Here is a 25,100-nt window from a genome sequence, read left to right as displayed (position 1 = left end):
TAACTACAAGTCCTAGCTGTATAATGACACTGCTAATACACACAGGATCTTCTCCCTACCTGCAATGCTCTGCAGAACCTCTCTTTCAGCTCCTGTGCCCAGCATTTGTCTCCTCACTGCCTGCAGCTACACAGTAAACACTTCAACCCTGAGTCTGTGCAGCTGAAGGGGTTAACAATCCTGGGAGAGAGCAAGGGGGCCGCCAGCACAGTGACGTTTGGTGTACAGATCTCTTAGGCTTGTGCACAAACATTATCAGAGCAGGGAGAGAAGCTGACATCACAGGTCATGTGACCCTTAGTCAGTGGCATAGCTAGAAATGACTGGGCCCCACAGCAAATTTTTGAATGGGGCCCCCCTCCCCCAGTAATTTTTTTGCAACCCCTTCCTTTCATGCCACCCCCATTCCTGTGGCTAGTAAAGATCACTCTCTCAGACCAGGGCCAGCAGCTGTTCCATCCGTCTATACTGCCACTGTATATAATTTAATTGTGTAATACTGTTGAGGGGGCTCTGACAAAATCTTTTAGTTGTCCTCCTCCTCCTTGATGGGCCCCAAAGCAGCCGCTTCCCCTATAGCTATGCCCCTGCCTTCAGTGAAATCTGAGAAACCAGCCCCTGGAGATAAAGTGAGTTAATTGGAAAGCTGTTACATTTGCTTAGTTAGAAACATAGAAAGAATTAAAAAAAACTAGGACAACCCCTTTAAGTAATGTAATCAGACAGACCCGTATTTCTGATATTTAAGGACTCGATAATGACACGAGTCTTCTACGCAGGATTGGCGCTTGGCAAATGTGTTGCCAATATCCAAAAAAAAGGTCAAGAACTGTGCCATGGAACTATAGGCCGGCAAGTCTAACATATGTTGTTGGCAAATAGTTTGAAGGTTTTTCCAGTAGATAGTATCCTGGAGTATCTCAATGCATCTCTAAGTGTATTATGCTGTATCAGCACGGGTTCATGAGGGATTGGTCCTGCCAAACTAATCTTATCAGAGGAGGCAAGTTCTAGACCAGTAATGGGCAAACTACGGCCCGGCGGACCTTTTTATCCGGCCCGCAGATCTGCTCATGTGACTGCGGTGGGCCCTTTCTGTCCGGAGGCAGCAGGAGTGGAGATGAGCGCTCATCTCCATATTCATCTATATCGCCGTCCTCAGGAAGTCACCCGTACATACTAAATGGTAAAACACTGGGTAACACTGACATGGAAAAGTACTATTTTTAAAAAAAAATTTAGATGCCCGTGATGAGAACATAGCCCTGCCACTTTACAAATCACTAGTCAGCCCACACATGGAGTACTGTATACAGTTCTGGGCTCCTGTTAACAAGGCAGACATAGCAGAGCTGGAGAGGGTTCAGAGGAGGGCATCTAACGTGATAACTGGAATGGGGGGGGACTACAGTACCCTGAAAGATTATCAAAATTAGGGTTATTCACTTTAGAAAAAAAGACTACTGAGGGGAGATCTAATTAATATGGATAAATATATCAGGGGTCAGTACAGACATCTCTCCCATCTATTTATCCCCAGGACTGTGACAAAGGGACATCCTCTGCATCTGGAGGAAAGAAGGTTTGTACACAAACACAGAAGAGGATTCTTTACGGTAAGAGTAGTGAAACTATGGAGCTCTTTGACAGAACAAGTTGTGTTGGTGAGAGAAGCCTGGATGCAATTCGGGAGTGTAACAGTGCAGGTTACTAGATTTCTGGAGAAGGGTAATTGATTCAGGGAATTATTCCGATTGCCTGAGAGTCAGGAAGGATTTTTTTTTTCCCCTCTAAAATGAGGTGTGGGGGGGGGGGACATGGCTTCTAACGCATGTTTTTTTTTTTTTTTTTTTTTTTTTTTTACCTTCCTCTGGACTCACATGCAGAAATAACAGACAGAAATGGGTGGATGTATACCTTTTTCCAGCCTTAGGCCCCATTCACACGTCTGCAATTTCGTTTCGTATTTTGCGGAATGGAATTGCGGACCCATTCATTTCTATGAGGCCGCACGATGTGCAGCCCGGCTCCGGAGATGCGGACCCACACTTTCGGATCCGCATTTCCGTTCCCGAAAAAAAAAAAAAAAACTATTCTATTAATGCCGGCGATGTGCAGTCCGCAAAATGTGGAACGCACATTGCAGTGTCCGTGTTTTGCGGATCCGCAAAACACACTACGGACGTGTGAATGGGACCTTACACACTACAGTCGTGGCCAAAAGCTGAGAATTACATAAATATTGGAAATTGGAAGAGTTGCTGCTTAAGTTTTTATAATAGCAATTTGCATATATTTCAGAATGTTATGAAGAGTGATCAGATGAATTGCATAGTCCTTCTTTGCCATGAAAATTTACTTAATCCCAAAAAAAACTTTCCACTGCATTTCATTGCTGTCATTAAAGGACAGGTGAGCATGTTGACAAGCACAAGGCTGGAGATCATTATGTCAGGCTGATTGGGTAAAATGGCAGACTTGACCTGTTAAAAGGAGGGTGATGCTTGAAATCATTGTTCTTCCATTGTTAACCATGGTGACCTGCAAAGAAACGCGTGCAGCCATCATTGCGTTGCATAAAAATGGCTTCACAGGCTAGGATATTGTGGCTACTAAGATTGCACCTCAATTAACAATTTATAGGATCATCAAGAACTTGTTAAGAAGGCTTCAGGGCGTCCAAGAAAGTCCAGCAAGCGCCAGGATTGTCTCCTAAAGAAGATTCAGCTGCGGGATCGGAGTGCCACCAGTGCAGAGCTTGCTCAGGAATGGCAGCAGGCAGGTGTGAGCGCATCTTTTTTGAAGATGGCTTGGTGTCAAGAAGGGCAGCAAATAAGCCACTTCTCTCCAAAAAAAACATCAGGGACAGATTGATCTTCGCAGAAAATATGGTGAATGGACTGCTGAGGACTGGGGCAAACTCGTATTCTCAGATGAAGCCTCTTTCCGATTGTTTGGGCATCAGGAAAAAGGCTTGTCCGGAGAAGAAAAGGTGAGCGCTACCATCAGTCCTGTGTCGTGCCAACAGTAAAGCATTCGGAGACCATTCATGTGTGGGGTTGCTTCTCATCCAAGGGAGTGGGCTCACTCACAATTTTGCCCAAAAACACAGCCATGAATAAAGAATGGTACCAAAAGACCCTCCAACAGCAACTTCTTCCAACAACAGTTTGGTGAAGAACAATGCATTTTCCAGCACGATGGAGCACCGTGCCATAAGGCAAAAGTGATAACTAAGTGGCTCGGGGACCAAAACATTGACATTTTGGGTCCATGGCCTGGAAACTCCCCAGATCTTAATCCCATTGAGAACGTGTGGTCAATCCTCAAGAGGCGGGTGGAAAAACAAAAACCCACTTATTCTGACAAACTCCAAGAAGTGATTATGAAAGAATTGGTTGCTATCAGTCAGGAATTGGCCCAGAAGTTGATTGAGAGCATGTCCAGTCGAATTGCAGAGGTCCTGAAAAAGAAGGGCCAACACTGCAAATACTGACTCTTTGCATAAATGTCATGTAATTGTCGATAAAAGCCTTTGAAACGTATGAAGTGCGTGTAATTATATTTCACTACATCACAGAAACAACTGAAACAAAGATCTAAAAGCAGTTTAGCAGCAAACTTTGTGAAAACTAATATTTGTGTCAATCTCAAAACTTTTGTCCACGACTGTACATTACTATATTATAAGTACCTCAAAATGGTGCCCTTGAAAACTACAACTTGTCCTGCAAAAAATAATAAAATAGAAGCCCCCATACAGCTACATTGACAGAAAAATAAAAAAGTTATAAGTCTTGGAAGCAACGATAAAAAAATAAAAAATTTGCTTGGACAATTAGGTGCAAAATGCAAATGAAGAAAGTGGTTCAAAGGGTTCTCCAGCCATGTCACGTAAGTGGTAGTTTGCACTAACCTGTGGAAGGAAGATTACCCCTCCCAGCCTCTGCTGATGCCGCCATCTCCAAAGCGCTCGCATGGGCTGCAAGCTCTTCCGCCTGGGTCCCAAGTGGATGTGGCTGCTTCTTTTCCTCTTTAGCCGCATTTACTACTGTGAAGGGGAAGAGAAAAAGAAGCAGCCACATGTGGTCAGGACCTTGGTGGAAGAGCTTGCCGCCCGTTGAGTGCAGCGAAGTAGTCAGCAGCATGGAGCAAGGAACAGGTAAGCACTATGTAAAAGATTTTCCTTCTCAGGTTAGTGCAAACTACCTCTTTGGTGAAATGGCTGGAGAACCCCTTCAAATACCCCAAAAACAATGCATCTAGATAAAGGAATTACAAACTAAAGAAAAAGAGAAGAAGGTGTAATTGATTAGCTCTATGCAAAAAGACGGAGGAAGATGGCATACGGTGTCAATTATATTAATCCCCACAATATATATTGTTACTGGAAACCAATAATGCGGCCCCAACATGTGGTTGTGTGGTGTGAGACAATGTAAAATATACAATTACATGTAAAACCATGGCAACTTATTCCCCTCAACCACAATCTGCTCTATCCTTGGTACATTTTTCATTCACTTCTATCAAGCACAAAAATGTATTTTAAGCCACTTTTATTCAGTGTGATCTTGGAAGTGCTCAGAAGAAGAATCTCCTGAAAATTAAAATATGACTTAAAAAATTAACAGCAGTGGATGTATATTTATTAAGTCACAGATACTGTGACTTTCCTGACTCTTGAAGTGGGAGTCCAAGGTGATCAGTCACTTTCTAGATCAATAGGATTGTAATCTAAATCATCTTCGTCATCCAATTCTAAGTCATCCATTTCTTGGAATAGAGATTCGTCCACTTCAACGCTGTTACCAGCTGCAAGGTAAAGAGGAAAGCTTTATGTATTGACAACATACATCATAACGCACAAGACTATGACAGCACTTTTTCTAATTGAAGCATGACAGGAAAACACATTTCTTTACGCATGAGTGCCACCTAGTGGCTGCTCAAGTATAGTGCACAATCATTATAATGCTTTGTCAATTAGTCACATTTTAGACTAAATAAGTGAGCAGTTATTGCCTTACTTTAAGTGCCTTAAGATTTTTTTAGGGCCGATACCGATAATTTGTGAACTTTCAGGCCGATAGCCGATAATTTATAACGATATTCTGGGAATTTTTATTTTTGAAAATTTGAAATTCCCACAAATCTGCTGAAAATTAATGTTTATTGTTAATGTGTATTTTTTTTTTGTAAATCTTTCTTTTTCATTTCTACTTTGGTGTTTTATTTTTGTAACTTTTTTTTTTTTACTAACTTTTAGCCCCCTTAGGGACTAGAACCCTTGTCCTATTCACCCTGATAGAGATCTATCAGGGTGAATAGGAGCTCACACTGTCCCTGCTGCCCTGTGCTTTGTGCACACAGCAGCATGGAGCTTACTATGGCAGCCAGGGCTTCAATAGCGTCCTGGCTGCCATGGTAACTGATCGGAGCCCCAGCATTACACTGCTGGGGCTCCGATCGGAGGAGGAGGGGAGAGGGGATCCTGTGGAGGGGCGCACTGCGCCACCAATGTTTTTAATACTGGGGTGGGGGGGCACACTGCGCCACCAATGCTTAATACTGGGGGGGATTGGGGGGGCAGGCGCAATGTGCCGCCAATGCTTAATACCAGGGGGGGGGGGGGGGCGCACTGCGCCACCAATGAAGATTAAAAGGGGTTGTCCAAGTTATATTTATTGATGACCTATCCCCAGGATAGGTCATCAATATCAGATCGGAGGGGGTCCGACACCCGACACCCCCTCCGATCAGCTGTTTGAAGAGGAGACTCGCACGGTGTCAAGGCTGCCTCCTCTTCACTGTTTACCTTCTAGCCGTTGCATCTGCAGTGGTGAGCAGGTGTAACTACACCCAAGCCTTCCTATTGAAATGAATGGGACGACTTGGGTGTAATTACACCTGCTCACCACTGCAGATGCAACGGCTAGAAGGTAAACAGTGAAGAGGAGGCAGCGCTGACACCGTGCGAGTCTCCTCTTCAAACAGCAGATCGGAGGGGGTGCCGGGTGTCGGATGATGATGCAGAATCACATAGCCGGCTCCCGACCTCTATGAGCAGTAGCTGCGATCCGTGGCATCTGAGGGGTTAACTACCGCAGATCGCAGCTACTGCTCATAGAGGCCGGGAGCCGGCTATGTGATTCTGCAGCTCCCGCCTCCTGTATATGAATAAATGAGAGATTAAGCTTCATTGGTGGCGCAGTGGCCATAGCTCCTCCCCTCCTCTTGTCCCCTGTCCTTTCATTGGCGGCAGAACAGGGGGAGGAGACACTGCTTCCTTCTCCCCTGTGCTGCTAAGGGGAACACGGAGAGCGCTGTCAGCAGCGCGATCCGTGTTCCCCATACGCTATCGGAATATTGGCAAAATAATTGCAGATACCGATAGCGTTCAAAATCCTGAATATCGGCCGATAATATCGGTAAATCCGATAATCGGTCGATCCCTACTTAATAGCTTACTATGCCATAGCATACAATAGGTGTACTATAACACATTGACATGGCAGGGTCTAATAGTTGTCATTTAGTGCGTATGATAGGAAATGAGCAAGCCAGCTTCCTTCTCCACCAAGTAACAAGGCATCCTTCCCCCTCAAAATAGGGACTTGGAGAAAAAAAAAAAAAAGATATCTACAGACCACATAATACACTAGCAGGCTTGAACTACAAAAAGGAGAAAAATTATATCCCTATACCATGCTGCCCACAGATAGGACCGCATGTACTTGACATGGGGCCCCTGCTCTAAGTGGAGTTGTGGTGTGCACATAGGTCCACTGCTCCATCCACTGACGGAGTGCCATCTATATCAGTCCCATAGAAGAGAACTGAGAGGTGGAGCAACATGCACACTACCACTCGATTGACTTGGGGACCCCTGTTTTTGGGATTGCTAGGAATGCCAATGGTAAGACCCCCCCCCCCCAATCTAAAATACACACCTATGTGGAGAGGTGATAAATGCTTTTTGTGGGATAACCTTTGTAAAGTCCTGTAAGTTGTGGGGCCTACATGCATTGGCCAAGTCAACATGTTCCTCAAACCATTAATGATCAATCTTTGCAGTACAGTATGTCAAGGTGCATTATCCTGATGAGGCCACTGCCACTAAGAGGTATTCTTGGTCTGCAACGATGTTTAGGGAGGTGGTACGTGGTAAAGTAACATATGCATGCATTAATGCCAAGATACAGCAGAACATTGCCCGGAGGATCACACTTCCTCCACCTGGCTTGCTTCTCAGTGCATCCTGGTACCATCTACCCCAAGTATTCACATTCCACCAGCTGACCACGATAGAAAAGAAAACTTTAGTTTTAGACGAGACAACATTTTTCTTTTCTGTTGCTCAATTATGAAATGCACATGTGACCATTAGAGGTGCCATTGGTGGTGGAAAGGGATCAGCAGGGGCACTGACCACTCTTTTTCTACAGGGCTATTGTCATGATACAATTTATTATTATTCACTTCATCCATCTTATTTTATGGCTGATTTGTGCACACTCTGCTACACATGGTGCAGACATTAATTACCTTCTTCCAGAAATTTGATGTCGGAGGTGTCCAGGTTATGATCAGTTTCAAACAGCTGCTTTCCTGGAAAAGAAAAATACATTTCCCACAGACAATTATAAATGAGTCCTTTCTGAACGGAGAAGACGTAACATAAAACACTGTTACATATAAGATTTCAACCTCACGACACATGCACTGTACTTTCCAAAACCTATACACGTACTGCCAATGAGTAGGTAATCATTACTAGTGCTTACTATCCCATAAACTGCTGTTGATCATGTTTGTGGGGGCCCTGACAATAAAAACTTTTAGTCCTCCTCCTTGGTGGGCCCCTTCTTAGTTTGCTTCTACTATAGCTACGCCCCTGGTTGACACTAGTGAGGCCCATGTTACAAGGAAGTGATAAATACCCAAATTGCCACTAAGCAAGAAAAAAAATAATAATATATATATATATATATATATATATATATATATAAATCCTGTGTCCATAACCAACTACCCACTAAATCTCAAAATATATCTTTTATTGATATGCATTAAAAATAGGCGGAACTATAAGGCTAGGGCTACACGGCAACATGTGTTGGACCAATGTGGCGTGACATATATTGTAATGATAGTCTATGGTGTCACACTGCAACATGCTACGACTGCAAGCTGGATTTTTGTGCGACTGTCGCGCCGCAACATGTCGCAGTGCGACACCATAGACTATTATTACAATAAATGTCACGCGACATTGGTGCGACATGAATGTCGTACACTTTTTATCGCGCGTGTAGACCTAACCTTAAGCCTCTTGCACATGATCATATTTTGGATCTGCGTCTGATCTTTTTTTGGGAATTGCACATGGACTCCTTCCTTTCTATAAGGCTGCAAAAAAAATATAAAAAAATTAAATAAAAAATAAACCCCAAAATAAGCTGACAGCGCACACCAAAAGAAAAAACATCATAGGAATTGTTGCGTCCCAAAATGCCCATATTTATTCATCATTTTTTCATTGCTTCACCTCATCAGCAAAAATTTAATAAAAAGTGATCAAAGTCAAACATATTCCAAAATGGTATTAATAAAATCTACAGATTATCTAGCAAAAAATGAGCCCGCCCCCCCCCCAAACATCTCCGAAGAATTAACTATAAAAAAATAAAAAGTTATGGGGGGGGGGGGGGGCAGAATATGGCAATGAAAAAAATAAATAAATAAATAAATAAATAAATAAATGTCCATAGCTTTTAGTATTTAACGAATTGGGGGTAGGAAAAAAACCGCAATTCAGCTTTCGTCCCTACGGCGTTCCCTATGTTGCAAAATGGACCTGTGCCCTTCATTCTCTGGGCCAGAAAGATTACAAAGAAAGCACATTTGTATAGATTGCCTTGTGTTTAAATACAGAAAAAAATTAAAACTTTGAAGTTATGTCTTCCGAACTGTGTGGGGGCTCTTTTGCGGCATCATCTGTAGTTTTTTCTGATACCATTTTGGAGTGTGTGTGACTTTTTGATTACATTTTACTACATTTTTTGGGTAAGTGAAGCGATTAAAAAATTGCAAATCCAGTGGCAAGCCATTTTGATTTTTTTTTCTGTTACACCATTCACCGCATAGGATAAATATTTTTATATTTTAATAGTACGGGCGTTTTTGGATGCAGCGATGCCCATGATCTTTACATTTTCTTGTTTATGTATTCCTTTTTTTTTTTTTTAGCCCCTCTAGGGGGCTACAACATGCAGTAGTCAGATTTATTTTTGCTTAGACTAGTTCCATAAAACTACAGTCAGGCTACTTTCACACTAGCAGCGGCCTACTCAGGCAGGCTGTTACGGCAGGGAAACAGCCTGCCGGATCCGTGCTAGTGCACTGTGCTGCCGGAGGTCCGCTCCAGCCCCATTCACTATACTGGGGGCGGGCCAGAGGTCCGGCCGCAGCACAGCAAACACGCCAAGAGGCGGCCAGAATAAAACTACAATATGTCATAGTTTTGGTTTGAAACAGCAGAGACCTGCTGGCTATGGCGCCTGCTATGCTTACGAGCGGGCGCCATATTTAAAGCCCCTCCCAGTGCCATACAGGCATGGTGCTGGGAGTCTTAAGAGTTAAAACACAAAAAAACATAACCCACAAAACTGTGGCGGAATAGAGTTTCTCTCCATTTGGATTTTTTTTTCCAGATTCCAGTAAAAACGAGTCCTCATACGGTTATGTAAACTGAAAATTAAAAAGTTATGGCTCGAGAAAGCTGGAACTGAATAATGAAACCACAAAAATGGAAGTTCCCAGGGTGCTGAAGGGGTTAAATATTCATTAGGTTATTATATACACTAACAGGTCTGACCTGTTAAACTTGTCTTGCCAATAATTCCACCTATTTTAATGCATATCAATAAAAGATATACCGTATTTTGAGACTTAGTGGACATTTAGTTATGGATACAGGATTATTAGTGTTCTTTTCTTTGGGCACCTGTTTTGTTCCCCTCCTGTTTAACCAGGCCCAAAAGATCATTTCAAGGACTTACCGCTTAATTTAATTTTTCCTGATTGCTCCTCTTCCTTTTGTCTTTTTCTTCTCATTTCTATCATCTCTCCATCAAATTTGGCTTTCCAATTAAGGAAGTTTTCAATCGTTACAGGAGTTCCATGAAAACGTTGCTAGGAGAAGCAGTTACAGAAAAATAATGTCGTCAATTTGGATAAGCTGATTGACATTAACCCCTTAATGACCAGGATGACTAAACATTTTAGTGATTTAGCGCACATGTTGGTTTAATGGCCCTATTTATTTTTTTATGTATTTTTTTATAAGTTACCAAAATAAGTTGTGACTTTATAAAAAAAAAAATTTGATGACACAGTATTAGGGGCCATGCACATAACCATATGCCCTCTGAGACATACAGCCCGTGAGCGGTCCATATGTCCCGGAGCAGCACTGATCGTGTGCACAGGAGCACACAGCTTCATAGGTTACTATGACGCTTTGCGCGTTGGGCCGCCCGCGAAACTACTGTCCTGCACTCATAAAACGTATAAGTGCAGAAAAGCAGTCTCATGGGCAGTCCGAGGCGTACAGCATCATAGTAACTTATGAAGCTGTGCGCTACCGTGCACACGATCAGTGCTGATCCGGGACATATGGACCGCATGTCTCTAGGGGCATACGGTCATGTGCATGGGCACTAAGGCTGTTTATGAATATGTTTTTCTTTGGTTTCTCTTTTGGCAAAAAAATACAAAATAAAATCTTTTTTTAAACCATAGCTCTTCTATAGCTATTCTTTAACTTTGCAAATTGACATAAAAATCAATTAACCCTTTCTAATCGGTGTTGGATGGGTCTTTAAAATATGGCGCCCAGTCCCGAGCAAAGTGGGCAAGATAGCTGCAAGGTTTTTGCCGTTTTATACAGCAGAGCCTTGAAGCTAATGTCTGTGATTGGCAAAAAGGCAGATCACAGACATTTAACTCATCGGGTGCCTTGGTCAACTGTGACCATTACATCTGAGGCAGCTTTCCACAGGCACACTGCGCTCCATGGGCCCAAAGGGCTCCCAGTGTGGCAATCAGGGAAGCTGTTTGTTCCTTGTAGTAACCGCAGTCCCTCTGAAGGATCCAAGACTACTACAGCAGTAGTTCCTAGTTTCTATGGATGCCTGGAGGTGACAGAGCTTCATAGAAACATAGAGCAACTCTCTTAGGCTGCAACAGCAATTCAATGTAGTCTAAGGGACTGTTGCACATTTTCCAACGTTAAAAGGGTCCCTGCTTCCTGGTGTCTCTCAATCAGCAATCACTGGCTGTAGCGGGGACCCTCAGACACCCAGCAAATTGAAACACAGGGTGGTGGGAGATTAAGGAGCAGCATCTGAGTGGGTAAACTGCATGTACAACACATCTTAGAACATGCCAGCCCAACACTTGGTCAAAACATATACTCAATCACTAGTTGGTGAGACAAGTATGTGAACAAGCTGTAGTGGAAGCACCAATTCTAAATGCAACAGTCAGAGTTTTCAGTGATCATGGAGTTCAGCAATGGGACCCTTCACAACCTGGAGAAAGCAAGATTCCAAAAGGGGTGGAATTGGTGCAAATCAAAGGGGTTGTGCCAAGATTTCAACTTATCTCCTATCCACAGGATAGGGGGACAAGCGTCTGGGTCCAACAACAGAGCAGCGGGTGAGCATGTGTGCTACACTATGGGCCTGCTGAAGAGACCAAGTACTCTCTCCCAAATAGCAGCATGTATTCCTGGAGCGCCACTCCATTCATTCCAGTGAACCCAGGATGTTATGACAGGTGGGGTTCCCAGAGGTCAAAACCACCACCAGGCATGCTATGCTGACATAACCACTACCATTAGGACCTTTCACCGATTATGACATTGTGAACTAAGTATACAGACATGGAGCAAGGCGCCCGGGGATCTCACTGCACTTACTATTATCCCTTGGCGCCGCTCTGTTCTCCCGCTATGCCCTCCGGTATCTCCGGTCACAAAGTTATAGTAGGCGGAGTCTGCCCTTGTTCTGCTGTAGCGCTGGCCAATCGCATTGCAGAGCTCACAGCCTGGGAGAAAATAACCTCCCAGGCTGTGAGCTCTGCGCTGCAATTGGCCAGCGCTAGAGCAGAACAAGGGCAGACTCCGCCTACTATAACTTAGTGACTGAAATCTCCGCCTACTATAACTTAGTGGCCGGAGATACCAGAGGGCATAGCGGGAGAACGGAGCGGCGCCCAGGGATAATAGTAAGTGCAGTGAGATCCCCGGGCGCCGCTCTCCATGTCTGTATTCTTAGTTCACAGTGTGATAATCGGTGAAAGGTCCTCTTTAAGCGGCATGCTCCTATAATAACACTTACCTTTTCTGCTTCTTCTACCTCCTTTTCCTTTTTTACTTTTTCATCTTCTCTCCTGGTTTTTATTTGGTCTACAATTTCATTTAGTTTATCTTGGACAGCAGACACCAAAGTGAAAATCATCACCATTCCCAGGTTCTCCTGAGCCTGCAAAATATATATATTTTTAATAACCGTTATCAGTCCTTACAGATCAAAAACACATGTGCAACACGGATATTTTTTCTTTACTCCATGTTCCATTTTTTGGTCTTCACGTTGTATACATGTTTGTTCCATATTTTCTACAAGGTGTCTGTTTTTTTCAAACTTATTTGTCCCAAGAATTGGGACTGCTGTGTTTGTAATGTTGCTGAAATACAGATGTAAAAACGAGTTTATAAAAATTCCACCCACCGACTTATGGGCTAAAACCTGTAAGAATACAGATTTGGTGGATGATCTGGCGCAAAAATCATGTGCATAAAATAATCCCCTTAAAAAATAATAATTTAAATGCGCTGGCAAAAAAATTTCAACGAAAAAATAGAATTATAACACGGATCTGGTAATAAGCCAAGATGTCAGAACTGCTCAGCAGGCCTAACAGAGTTCACAATTCATGTACACCTGAGGAAGCAAGGGGATTACCCAAAATGGCCTTCACCTATTTACTCTTTATCTATACCTTTATGGAATATAACCATTAGTCAGTGTTTTTACCAGTCCAATATATTCATGAATGTGGATTAACCTATTCTCTGCCAAGGATGTATCATATGTCCTCACAGGATGGCACTTCAGTAGCCAAGGACGTATGAGATGCTTTCTTGCTATTAAAGAAGTTGTCTGTTTTTTTTTTTTATATATCTTTGCAACTGAAGCAGAGAGCAGGTGTAAATTACAACTCTGTCGCCCCATTCACTTTAATGGGACACCTCCTTCCAATTCAAGTGAATTGGCCATTGAAGTGAATGGGGACAGAAGAGCTGTAATTGCACCTGCTCACCACTGCAGATGCGATGGCGAGCAGGTACAGTGAAGAGAAGGCAGCCTCTTTAAAACAGGGTACCGAGAGTCGGTTCCCTTAAAAAAAATCTAATATTGATGACCTATCCCTGAGGAAAGGGCATGAACAATAAAAAAATAAAAAATCAGAAAACCCCTTTAACACCCAACTATATCTCAGGCTGTATATCAGCTAGAGATATAAACCAAGACCTGACAATCTAAGCTATAAAACAAGACCATTGAACTTGCTGCAATACATCCAGAATTAGTGTCGAGTGAATTGGGAGCGGCATATACACTGTATCTGTAGCTCTCACTCCTGACCCAGTTTCTACAGCTTCCATCTCCAGCTTTATAGTGGCTAGCTCTGAAATCCCAGTCTTGTTTTAAAGCTCAGATTGCCAGCTTTGACCCCTTAGATTGTCATTTGACCCCCCCCCCCCCTTCCCGTATTGGCGATCGCAGAAAACGATTTCTGCGTCTCCGGTCCATTCGGGTGTCCTGTGACCCGATGAACCGGAAAAAGACTGCGATCGGTGGCGTGCTTACACACCACCAATCGCAGTGCGAAGATTTGGAGAGGCGGTGCTGGCCCTGGTGCTGAACACTGCTGTCCAGGGTGCTGATTGGTGCAGGGGAGAGAGGCGCGAGATTCAAACTTCCTGCGCTACTCTCTCCCCTCCTCTTCCTGTTCTGCACGAGCACCCGGCAGCATCGTCCAGCACCAGCTCCCGAGTCCCCCTAATCGCCATCCATCACCCTCCTGCACCCATCGCCACCCAGGTAGGTTAGGGTCAGTGAGGGAGAGGCACCGTTAGGCAGGGAAAGAAGGTAAAAGTTAGTTAGGAAAAAAAAAAAAAAAAAAAAAAAAGCACTTTTATTCTAAACTTTCTGTACGAGCCGCCCTGGGGTTCGTACTGGTTTCCCGGCCCACCAAATAAGTCCACCGGAGCCCCCTGCCGATGAACTTAGCTGGTGTCCCCCAGTGGACTTTGAGCCTGAGATTCTGGATTTTGCTGGCAATCCTGGAATCCAGATTCCCACAGTGGGGTTTACTGAAATTGACTATTTTAGTTTTTTTTTTCAGTAACCCACTGGTGATTCTGATGGTGGAGCAGACGAATCTGTACGCCCAACAGTTCGTCGCTCAAAACCCAGGCTCATTTTTGGCTAGTAAATGACCGATTGAAGGAGTAAGGTGTATATTTTCACACCAGTTTGTGGCAAACTCTGACATATATACATGTGGATATTTTTCTGGTATCTAATAGCTACAGCTTGTGGATACTATACGCCCATCTATTGATGACCAATTGGGTATAATTATGCACCTGCACTTTACCTTTGGATATATGTATTGGCAGCCCACCATCGGTTCGCTTGGTTTTTAATATGTACTGTAACCTGTGTGTATTGTCTTATTTGTGACCAGTGCTGATCATGTGTCTTCTTTGTGATTTTCATAATAAAATTGAGTTATTTTTGGACTACTGTAGTATATATCTTTTGAATTAAAGTGTATTTTACTTACCTTACTCCTTCAATCGGTCATTTACTAGCCAAAAATGAGCCTGGGTTTTGAGCGACGAAAATTGACTATTTTAGTTTTTTTTTTCAGTAACCCACTGGTGATTCTGATGGTGGAGCAGACGAATCTGTACGCCCAACAGTTCGTCGCTCAAAACCCAGGCTCATTTTTGGCTAGTAAATGACCGATTGAAGGAGTAAGGTAAGTAAAATACACTTTAATTCAAAAGATATATACTACAGTAGTCCAAAAATAACTCAATTTTATTATGAAAATCACAAAGAAGACACATGATCAGCACTGGTCACAAATAAGACAATACACACAGGTTACAGTACATATTAAAAACCAAGCGAACCGATGGTGGGCTGCCAATACATATATCCAAAGGTAAAGTGCAGGTGCATAATTATACCCAATTGGTCATCAATAGATGGGCGTATAGTATCCACAAGCTGTAGCTATTAGATACCAGAAAAATATCCACATGTATATATGTCAGAGTTTGCCACAAACTGGTGTGAAAATATACACCAAGTTTGTCAAAGCTAAGGCAATAACAATACCCCTTGAAAAAGCTGTACGCGAAACGTGCGTTGGGGAGTGGACCGGTGGTGCTGCTGCACGATACATTTAAATCAATTGGTCAGTATATATAATGGTTTCCATCATGTGTCAAATGTAATCTTGATTATTGTTATTGCCTTAGCTTTGACAAACTTGGTGTATATTTTCACACCAGTTTGTGGCAAACTCTGACATATATACATGTGGATATTTTTCTGGTATCCAATAGCTACAGCTTGTGGATACTATACGCCCATCTATTGATGACCAATTGGGTATAATTATGCACCTGCACTTTACCTTTGGATATATGTATTGGCAGCCCACCTTCGGTTCGCTTGGTTTTTAATATGTACTGTAACCTGTGTGTATTGTCTTATTTGTGACCAGTGCTGATCATGTGTCTTCTTTGTGATTTTCATAATAAAATTGAGTTATTTTTGGACTACTGTAGTATATATCTTTTGAATTAAAGTGTATTTTACTTACCTTACTCCTTCAATCGGTCATATATATTCTAATTAGGGGTGAGCCCGTAATTTTGTTAGGGCTGTATATAGGTCTTTCATTTATGGCTAGACCCGGTGGCTGGACGCCGGTCAGTGCAGCCAAGATGAGGACATTTTGGGGCCTCGTGCTGCATATGGGTCTAGTCCAAAAACCCAGTGTCAGTCAATACTGGAGTGGGGACGTCCTATACCAGACCCCACTGTACAGTATGGTCATGACACGTCCCTGGTTTGAGGCCATACGGAAATGTCTGCATTATTCCGATAATGCAGCATGTCCACCCCGAGGTGATCCTGCCTATGACCGGCTGTGTAAGATACGGCCGGTCATCGATCACTTTGGGGCCAAATTCATGAAGGCCTACGTACCTGGAAGGGAGGTCGCGGTTGATGAGTCTCTCGTTGCGTTCAAGGGGAGACTCAGTTTCCGCCAATATATTCCCACAAAGCGGGCGAGGTATGGCGTGAAGCTATACAAAATTTGTGAGAGTACCTCAGGGTACACTTACAAATTCCGTGTGTACGAGGGGCGAGATTCCCGTATTCAACCCCAGAATGTCCCCTCACTCTGGGTGTTAGTGGGAAACTTGTGTGGGACCTTATGTACCCACTGCTGGATGACGGTTACCACTTGTACGTGGATAACTTTTATACCAGCATTCCCTTGTTTAGGTCCCTTGCCGCCAGATCCACGTTCGCTTGTGGGACCGTGCGGAAAAATCAACGCGGCCTCCCTGCCTACCCCCTCCAGGTACCTATCCCCAGGGGTGAGACCCGTGCACTTACCAGTGGAAACCTGCTGCTGGTTAGGTATAAGGACAAGAGGGATGTCCTTATGCTGTCCACAATCCACGGTAACAGCACCACGCCCGTCTCTGTGCGAGGTACCACGGCAACGGTCCTCAAGCCCGATTGTATCGTCGACTACAATCGGTATATGGGAGGAGTTGATCTCTCTGACCCGGGCATGGTACAAAAAAGTTGCGGTCTACTTGGTGCAGGTTGCCATGTACAACTCTTTTGTACTATCCCGAAGCGCTGGCAGCACAGGGACATTCCTCCAGTTCTATGAGGCAGTCCTCAAGGCCCTGATCTTTTCGGACCGGGAAAGAGCAGGCCGGAGTACCTCGGGAACTGGAGGCGCCCGGATCGTCCCTGGCCAACACTTTCCAGGTGTGGTCCCCCATACTGGAAAGAAGGGACGAACCCCAAAAAAGTGCAGAGTGTGTCACAGGAGGGGGATACGGAAGGACACCACCACTCAGTGCGACACGTGCCCCGATCATCCGGGCCTCTGCGTTATCGATTGCTTCAGGGAATATCACACTTCCATGGAGTACTACATTTTTATAATCCCCAACAGTCCACTAGAGAACATAAAAAACTATGGCTCTCAGACTTTGGAGACATGGAAACAATTTTTTTTCCCCAAAAAATATTAGTTTTAGTGCAGGCATCCTCAAACTGAGGCCCTCCAGATGTTGTAAAACTATAACTCCCAGCATGCCCAGACAACCTACAGCCATCAGCAGGGCATGGTGGGAATTGTAGTTTTACAACATCTGGAGGGCTGCAGTTTTAGGATGCCTGCTTAGTGTCTCCAAAGTCTGAGAGCCATACATATTGGGCATCGTCGCGTGCGTAAAAGTCGTCGCTATAAAAAATAACTTTTGACCAAACGCCTCGGTTGAACGGTGTTAAAAATATAAAATAAAAACTGTGCAAAATTTTGGGGCAAAATTTCTATTTGAATCCTTTTTGCCGGTAATAAAGCAAGGGTTAACAGCCAAACAAAAGTAAATATTTATTACTCCGATTCTGTAGTTTGCAGAAACACCCCATATGTGGTCGTAAATGGCTATATAGCCGCACGGCAGGGCATAGAACGAAGGGAACTCCATACGGTTTCTGGAAGGCAGATTTTGATGGACAGTTTTTTTTTGGACACCATGTCCCTTTAGAAGCCCCCCCTGATGTAGCCTAGACTAGAAACTCCAAAAAAGTGACCCCATCTAAGAAACTACACCCCTCAAGGTATTCAAAAGTTACTTTACAAACTATGTTAACCCTTTAGGTGTTCCACAAAACTAAATAGCGAATGTAGAAACAATTTTAGAATTTAATTTTTTTGTTAAATTGCCTCAAAAAAGAGTAATATAGAGCAACCATAAATCATATTTACCCCTAAAATAGTCCCAAAACAACCACCTTATCCCATAGTTTCCTAGATGGGGTCACTTTTATGGAGTTTCTACTCTAGGGGTGCATCAGGGGGCTTGAAAAGGTACATGGTGTAAATAAACCAGTCCAGCAAAATCTGCCTTCCAAAAACCATATGACGTTCCCCTTCTTCTATGTCCTGCCGTTTAGCCAAATAGTAGTTTACGACCACGTATGGGGTGTTTCTGCAAACTACAGAATCAGGGCAACCCATTTTGAGTTTTGTTTGGCTATTAACCCATTTTTTCCAGTAATAAAGTAAGGGTTAAAATGGAAAATTTTCCCCAAAAACAGAAATTTCAAAATTGTTTCTCCATCTGCCATTAACTCTTGTGGAACACCTAAAGGGTTAACAAAGTTTGTAAACACAGTTTTGTATACCTTGAGGGGTGTACTTTCTTAGATAGAGTCACTTTTTAGAAATTTTTATTCTAGGGGTGCAACAGGGGGCTTCAAATGGGACATGGGATAAACAAAACCAGTCCTGCAAAATCTGCCTTCCAAAACCCATATGGTGTTCCCCTCCTTCTATGTGCTCCTGTTCGGCCAAACAGTAGTTTACAACCACATATGGGGTGTTTCTGCAAACTACAGAATTAGGGCAACCCATATTGAGTTTTGTTTGGCAGTTAACCCTTGTTTTACTCCTGGAAAAAAGTTGATTATATTGGAAAATTTTCAAAAAAACTGAAATTTTGAAATTGTTTCTTAATCTGCCATTAACTCTTGTGGAAGACCTAAAGGGTTAATAAAGTTTGAAAAAACAGTTTGGAATACCTTAAGGGGTGTAGTTTCTAGAATGGGGTCATTTTTGGGAGGTTTCTATTATGTAAGCCTCACAATATGACTTCAAACCTGAACTGGTCCATAAAAAGTGGGATTTTGAAGATTTCTGAAAAATTTCAAAATTTGCTTCTAAACTTCTAAACCTTGTAACATCCCAAAAAAATAAAATATCATTCCCAAAATGCTACAAACATGAAGAAGACATATGGGGAATGTAAAGTCATCACAATTTTTGGGGGTATTACTATGTATTACGGAAGTATAGAAACTGAAACTTTGAAATTTGCTAATTTTTCAAAATTTTGGGTAAAAATTGTATTTTTTTTATGCTAAAAAATTTACTTTTTTGATCCAATTTTAGCAGTGTCATGAAGTACAATATGTGATGAAAAAACAACCTCAGAACGGCCTGGGTAAGTCAAAGCGTTTTAAAGTTATGAGCACTTAAAGTGACACTGGTCAGATTTGCAAAAAATGGCCATGTCCTTAAGGTGAAATTGGGCTGAGTCCTTAAGGGGTTAAAAGTGTGACTAGGACTGAGCTGCAATACCAAACACATCACAAGTGCAAGTTGCACTCTTCCTGAAAAAAAACTACATTTACAACTGAGTGAAGTCTTGTGCGATGTGGGGTATTGTTCATACCGCAGCAGCTGATGGGTCAAGACTTGAACCACTTTGGGACAGGGGACCAAAAATAGTTATCCTTTCCCCCACAAAAGTTCAAGGTGATTGCATTATTCAGTATATACTTTTATTGTGTAATCACTATAGTAAACTTCCTCACTATAGCTCTGTGACAGAACACAACATCCTGAATTCTGCCTTTGGCATTGTAGATAAGTTCTGAGCAAAAATCTATGGGTCAGATTTATCACGACTCTGACAGCTCACTCCACTTTCACATATGGCTAAAGTCAGTTTTAGCCAAGTCAGATTTATGATCGGCCCTTTAACTGTGATAAATGTGGTTTGACGGTAGCAGTTTATCCGTCAGTAAGCAGCTTTACAAACACATCTTTACAAAAAAGTTGCATGTTCTATTAAAAAGTTGCAAAAGATGAGCATGGTCCTCACTGGAGTGAAATTGCGCATTTTTTTGCGACTTTTTAAATAGTCGCAATAGTAATCCTGTCTAGAGATTCATTTACATAAGAAAACACGCCCACTTTCAGAAAACTGGAGAGCATAGCGCAGAGCCAATAAAAGTCGCAAATTTTTGCGCAGTTTAAGCGATTGCGCAAAAAATTTCAACTTTCTCACTCCATTATTCTGACTTCAGCTAATGATAAATCTGTCCCTATGTCAGGAAAAAATGGTACTGAGGCCTCAGCAGCAGTACATGGTTTGTGCGTCTGACCTTAGATACGGACTTGTTCAGGTACGGACAAAGAAGGCGGCACTGATCCGCTGCAGTTTTCAAATTGAGTGTTAAGAGGATGGCATCAGTCTGAAGTCAAATGGATTTGAGGGTGAAATAGCCATTTGCTGGTGTCCTGTACTCTCTGCATCATTTGAGTACGGGGCAGTAGACCCGCGGCCAGGCGGGAGATCACAGCATCATATATCACTATGGTGCTGTGAGTTCGACCCAGCAAACAGCCATGTAAAAAGCAGCCGAAAGGGACTGGAGCCCTTGTGCATTAATATTCATTCTGAATGAAAGCCTATTGCTGCAGCTTTACCAGATATATAAAATAAGGTTCTGGGTAAGAGTAGGACTTACCTGCTCCCCTAATAAGGCCAACACAGCAGAAGCATCCACATCTTCCAGATTCTCTTGGGAAACTATTTCACAGAGAGGAGCTGCATCTGGATAGGACTCCACATATGTAAACTTCAGAGTCACCTCTACATCTGTAGAACAAGGTATATGGTAACACTAAAACCAACCTGGTGCTGCAGGGTTTACATTGTTTTATAAGGTACTTGGAGTAGACACTTAACCTCTTATTAACCAGAATGACCAAAACCTCTTTAGCAATTTTGCGAATATAGTGGTTTAATGGCCTAAGGGTACTTTCAAACTAGCGTTTTTTTTTTTCCAGCACTGCGTTCCGTCCTAGGGGCTCAAAACCGGAAAATAACTGATCAGTTTTATCCTAATGCATTCTGAATGGAGAGCAATCCGTTCAGGATGCATCAGGATGTCTTCAGTTCAGTCAATGTACGTTTTTTGGACTGAGAAAATACCGCAGCATGCTACGGTTTTATCTCCGGCCCAAAAAAACTGAACACTTGCTTGAATGCCGGATCCGACATTTTTTTTTTACATAGGAATGTATTAGTGCCGGATCCGTCCTTCAAAATACCAGATCCGTCCTTCCAGTCTGGGCATGCGCAGACCCGCCCAAAAATTGAAAAAAAATTAATGCCGGATCCGTTTTTCCAGATGACACCGAAAAGACGGATCCGGCATTTCAATGGATTTGTCAGACGGATCAGGATCCTGATCGGTCTTAAAAGGCCATCAGTTTCCGGTGAAGGAACTGCCTGCCGGATTCCTCTGCCGCAAGTGTGAAAGTACCCTAACTCAGGGATGCCCAACCTGCGGCCCTCCAGCTGTTGTAAGACTACAACTCCTACCATGCCCTGCTGTAGGCCAAAAGCTGTAGGCTATCCGGACATGCTGGGAATTGTAGTTTTGCAACAGCTGGAGGGCCGCAGGCTGAGCATCCCTGGCCTAAGCTACCAAAATATTTTTTGCAGCATGTTTTATAACACATAGGGCTACTTTTTTTTTTTATAGATTTTCTTTTTTTACTTAGTACCTACAAAAAATACATTTTTTATATTTGTATTTTACGTTAGTATTTTGTTTTCTTTTTTTTATCTGGGTAATTACATATTTTGTTTAACAGAATGGATGAGATTTACTAATCTTGTAGATCAGGGGTACTCAACTAGTTTTATTAAAGGTCCACATACCTGGGTCTGAAGTCAGGCAATGGTGCGAGCTGACAGTAAAGATGAACGCCCCCATTAGTGCCCCCAGTAAGAATAATGCCCCTTCTCTGCTTTTGCAAAAAAACACTCATCTCCTCCATTTGCTCGCAACGCGGTGAACACTCTCTGCTGACTGGAAGCTCAGGACAGGACCTGCGCTCCAGCGTGATCTCACAGGTCCTGTCCTTTACATCCAGTCAGCAGTGAGCATTCCCTACAGCGCAAGCTAATGGAGGAGCTGAGTTTTTTTTTGTTTTTTTATTAAAACAAGTGGCGGTGGAGGTAAAGGCTGTACTAATGAGTGCCCCACAATGGAAGCGCTCATTGGTAACAGTCCATACAGGAAAAAAAAAAATTACCGCCACTGGGAGGGCCACTAAAATACCGGCCTTGCCGGTGAGCTACTGGCCGGGCGGCAACCCTAGCCGCAGAACACACATGTATTTTTGTTCCACATCCAATCCCCATTATTCGTGGATTGGATGCGGACCCCTTTATTTCAAAGGGGCCGCAAAAGATGCAGACAGTACATGGTGTGCTCTCTGCATCTTTTGCGGCCCAATTGAAATAAAGGGGTCCGCAGCCAATCCACCAATAATGGGGATTGGATGTGGAACAAAAATATCATGGTGTGAATGAAGACTTATCTTTAGGTCAACAATACAGAGAGAGACACAGGCAAGATGGGAATATGCCACTGACACTGTGGAGTCCTTTCCTGCAGTCAGTGATGCGTTCCCGCCCTGTCTGTACCCCTCAGACATGACCCCCCCAAACTGTGGACTTTATTCCATTGGTGGCAGTGGTGATGTCCAGCCTCATCTCCAGCAGCAGGTAAGTGTCCTTTGGAGCTTGAAGCTCCCTTACATTCCACTGCTGCCGGAGAGGGGGGACTGAGCGCGCTGAGAGAGACAGCTTCCTTCACGTGCGGGCACCGGATGAAAGCGCTGAGACAGCTTCCTTCACGTGCGGGCACCGGATGAAAGCGCTGAGAGAGACAGCTTCCTTCACGTGCAGGCACCGGATGAAAGCGCTGAGAGAGACAGCTTCCTTCACGTGCAGGCACCGGATGAAAGCGCTGAGAGAGACAGCTTCCTTCACGTGCAGGCACCGGAAGAAAGCGCTGAGAGAGACAAGTCCCGGTGGCTGCATGTGGAGGGACCTGTCTCCCTCAGCGTACTCCTCGCCTTCCATCCAGCTCCTGCACCGGGAGGAGCTGGTGCCCCAGCTCTTTCCGCCGCACTGGCAGATTAGGAAGCAGCCTAAAGAGCTGCTTCCTATGGAAGGGATGGTAGGGGTCCGGACAGCTGGCGTCTGTGGTCCGTATTTGGCCCGCGGTCTGCCAGTTGAGTACCCCTGCTGTAGATGATATAAGCTTAGACAGGCTGTCTAGACCTGCACCAGATTAATCCAAGGGGCTCAGGCTGGATGGTAAATCTGGGGTAGGGATAGACCCCTCTCTGACTGTATAACAACTATTTTTGGCACAGACACATACGTAAATCTGGGCCATCATCTCCCCCCCTCTGGGGGGCATTCACTCTGGGTTCTGTTAGGACTTCTGTGGATCTAAGTACAGTACTGCTCAGGAAATGAAGTAATCAGAATTCCAGGTCTTGAGCATGTAACTTCAACTGATCACATCCCAAAGAATAAAAAATAAGTGTCATATTTCCCATCTCCTACATAAGACTGTACAGAACTGAAGAAGATACACAGCAGAAAGCTCCAGAACCTACTTTCTTCTTCTTCTCCTGCTTCCGATGACACAGTGATGGAGAAACTTTCTGGAGACGTAGAGAAGACTGCAAGAAAAGAAATAGCAAGTTTACCCATTGGCAGCATGGCGCGAGCAGAGATTACCATCATCCCCAATAACGGTGAACACTAAAAGTGTATTATCAGTTTTCTGCCATAAGTATATTGGAAAAACGTGGCATTTTGACTTTTCATTCACTTGGATGAGAGAAAAGAAGGGGGGGGGAAGGGGTTCAGAGTTTTGACTCATTTATCAACATTTTCTGAGGGGTTAAATGTTTCCGATATGCATTATTGCAGATCACAGACATTAGCTCCGAGTGCAGAAACCCTGCAGTTATTACGCCGGCTCAGCTCCTGAATGGGCACCATGTCTAAAAACTCAACTGTCGCCAGACTTATTTTACCACAGTTTCCTAAACTTTTCCTGAACTTCTGATCCCGCGATAATACATGTATAAAAATACAATAAAGAAAAAATTATTAACAGACTGTTACAGAGAAGAGGACCCTGCCCGCAACACTACTGTGCAGGGAGGGGCACCACAGAGGCATAACTACTGTGAGGGGGGCACAACAGAGGCATAACTACTGTGTAACTACTGTGCAGCGGGGGGGGGGGGGGGGGGGGGCGGCACCGCTACTGTCTGTGCACGGGGCACCGCTACTGTCTGTGCACGGGGCACCACGGGCATAACTACTGTGCAAGGGGGCACCACAGGGGCATAACTACTGTGCAAGGGGGCACCACAGGGGCATAACTACTGTGCAAGGGGGCACCACAGGGGCATAACTACTGTGCAAGGGGGCACCACAGGGGCATAACTACTGTGCAAGGGGGCACCACAGGGGACTGTGTGTGTACAGGTAGGCACAAAGCACTCTGCCACCGTTCTACCTCCTTGGCTTTTGAAAAGCTGGGATGTCATAACCTGACTGGAAGACCAGGATTTCTCCCTGTGTGACCAATGGCCAACTCCTGCACACTGCAGAGGAGCCTACGCCACACCGGCAATGTGTAATGGAGGTTACCACTGGGCATCTGATGACTATCAGGACTGGATGATGGGTGCAACTGGTCAGAGCTGTAGTAAAGCTGGGTATTAGGTATGCTTTATATATACCCCTCTAAGTGACCCGAATGCTGCAGCATACCCCGAGAAGCCCCTGACCTGTGAAAGAGTCCGCATAGATAGACTCCAGAGCCTCCAGCTCATTGCGCTGCTCCTCGGCGTAGTCCGTCATGGTTTATAGGCCATGGAAGCGAGCAGCGGCGGCGGGACGGACACGTACGGGATGCGTGAGGCGCTCTCAGGACCCCGCCGGTGTCTGGCAGCCGCTGAGGATCAGCCGGCCACGCTCAGAAAGGATCGATGACTCTGCCATTGACTGC

The 25,100-nt window shown here is 44.0% G+C and overlaps 1 protein-coding gene across 1 annotated transcript; it reads right to left on the bottom strand.

Annotated features, from left to right (window-relative positions):
• Positions 1 to 4,542: 4,542 nt before the first annotated feature.
• On the bottom strand, positions 4,543 to 25,100 carry RWDD1 (RWD domain containing 1). Its single transcript, XM_044290550.1, has 7 exons — positions 24,880 to 25,100; positions 23,689 to 23,754; positions 20,730 to 20,860; positions 12,408 to 12,551; positions 10,065 to 10,197; positions 7,549 to 7,611; positions 4,543 to 4,815 (listed from the first exon to the last, which is right to left on the bottom strand). Exons 1-7 carry the CDS (start codon positions 24,950 to 24,952, stop codon positions 4,706 to 4,708), a joined length of 720 nt encoding a protein of 239 aa, XP_044146485.1. The 5' UTR covers positions 24,953 to 25,100; the 3' UTR covers positions 4,543 to 4,705.

The sequence above is a fragment of the Bufo gargarizans genome, chromosome 4 (genome assembly GCF_014858855.1).
Source record: "Bufo gargarizans isolate SCDJY-AF-19 chromosome 4, ASM1485885v1, whole genome shotgun sequence".
NCBI lineage: Eukaryota > Metazoa > Chordata > Amphibia > Anura > Bufonidae > Bufo > Bufo gargarizans.
The sequence above is the reverse complement of the archived record's forward strand: the minus strand, read 5'-3'. Positions and strand labels throughout refer to the sequence as shown.

What these genes read in the sequence shown, in the direction of transcription:
- RWDD1 (XM_044290550.1), bottom strand. Translation starts at nt 24,952, where the DNA reads ATGACGGACTACGCCGAGGAGCAGCGCAATGAGCTGGAGGCTCTGGAG. An exon ending in AGCAGGAGAAGAAGAAGAAA is followed by an intron (nt 20,861 to 23,688) that starts GTAGGTTCTGGA and finishes CTTGTTCTACAG; the next exon opens with ATGTAGAGGTGACTCTGAAG. An exon ending in CATCAAATTTCTGGAAGAAG is followed by an intron (nt 4,816 to 7,548) that starts GTAATTAATGTC and finishes TTTACCTTGCAG; the next exon opens with CTGGTAACAGCGTTGAAGTG.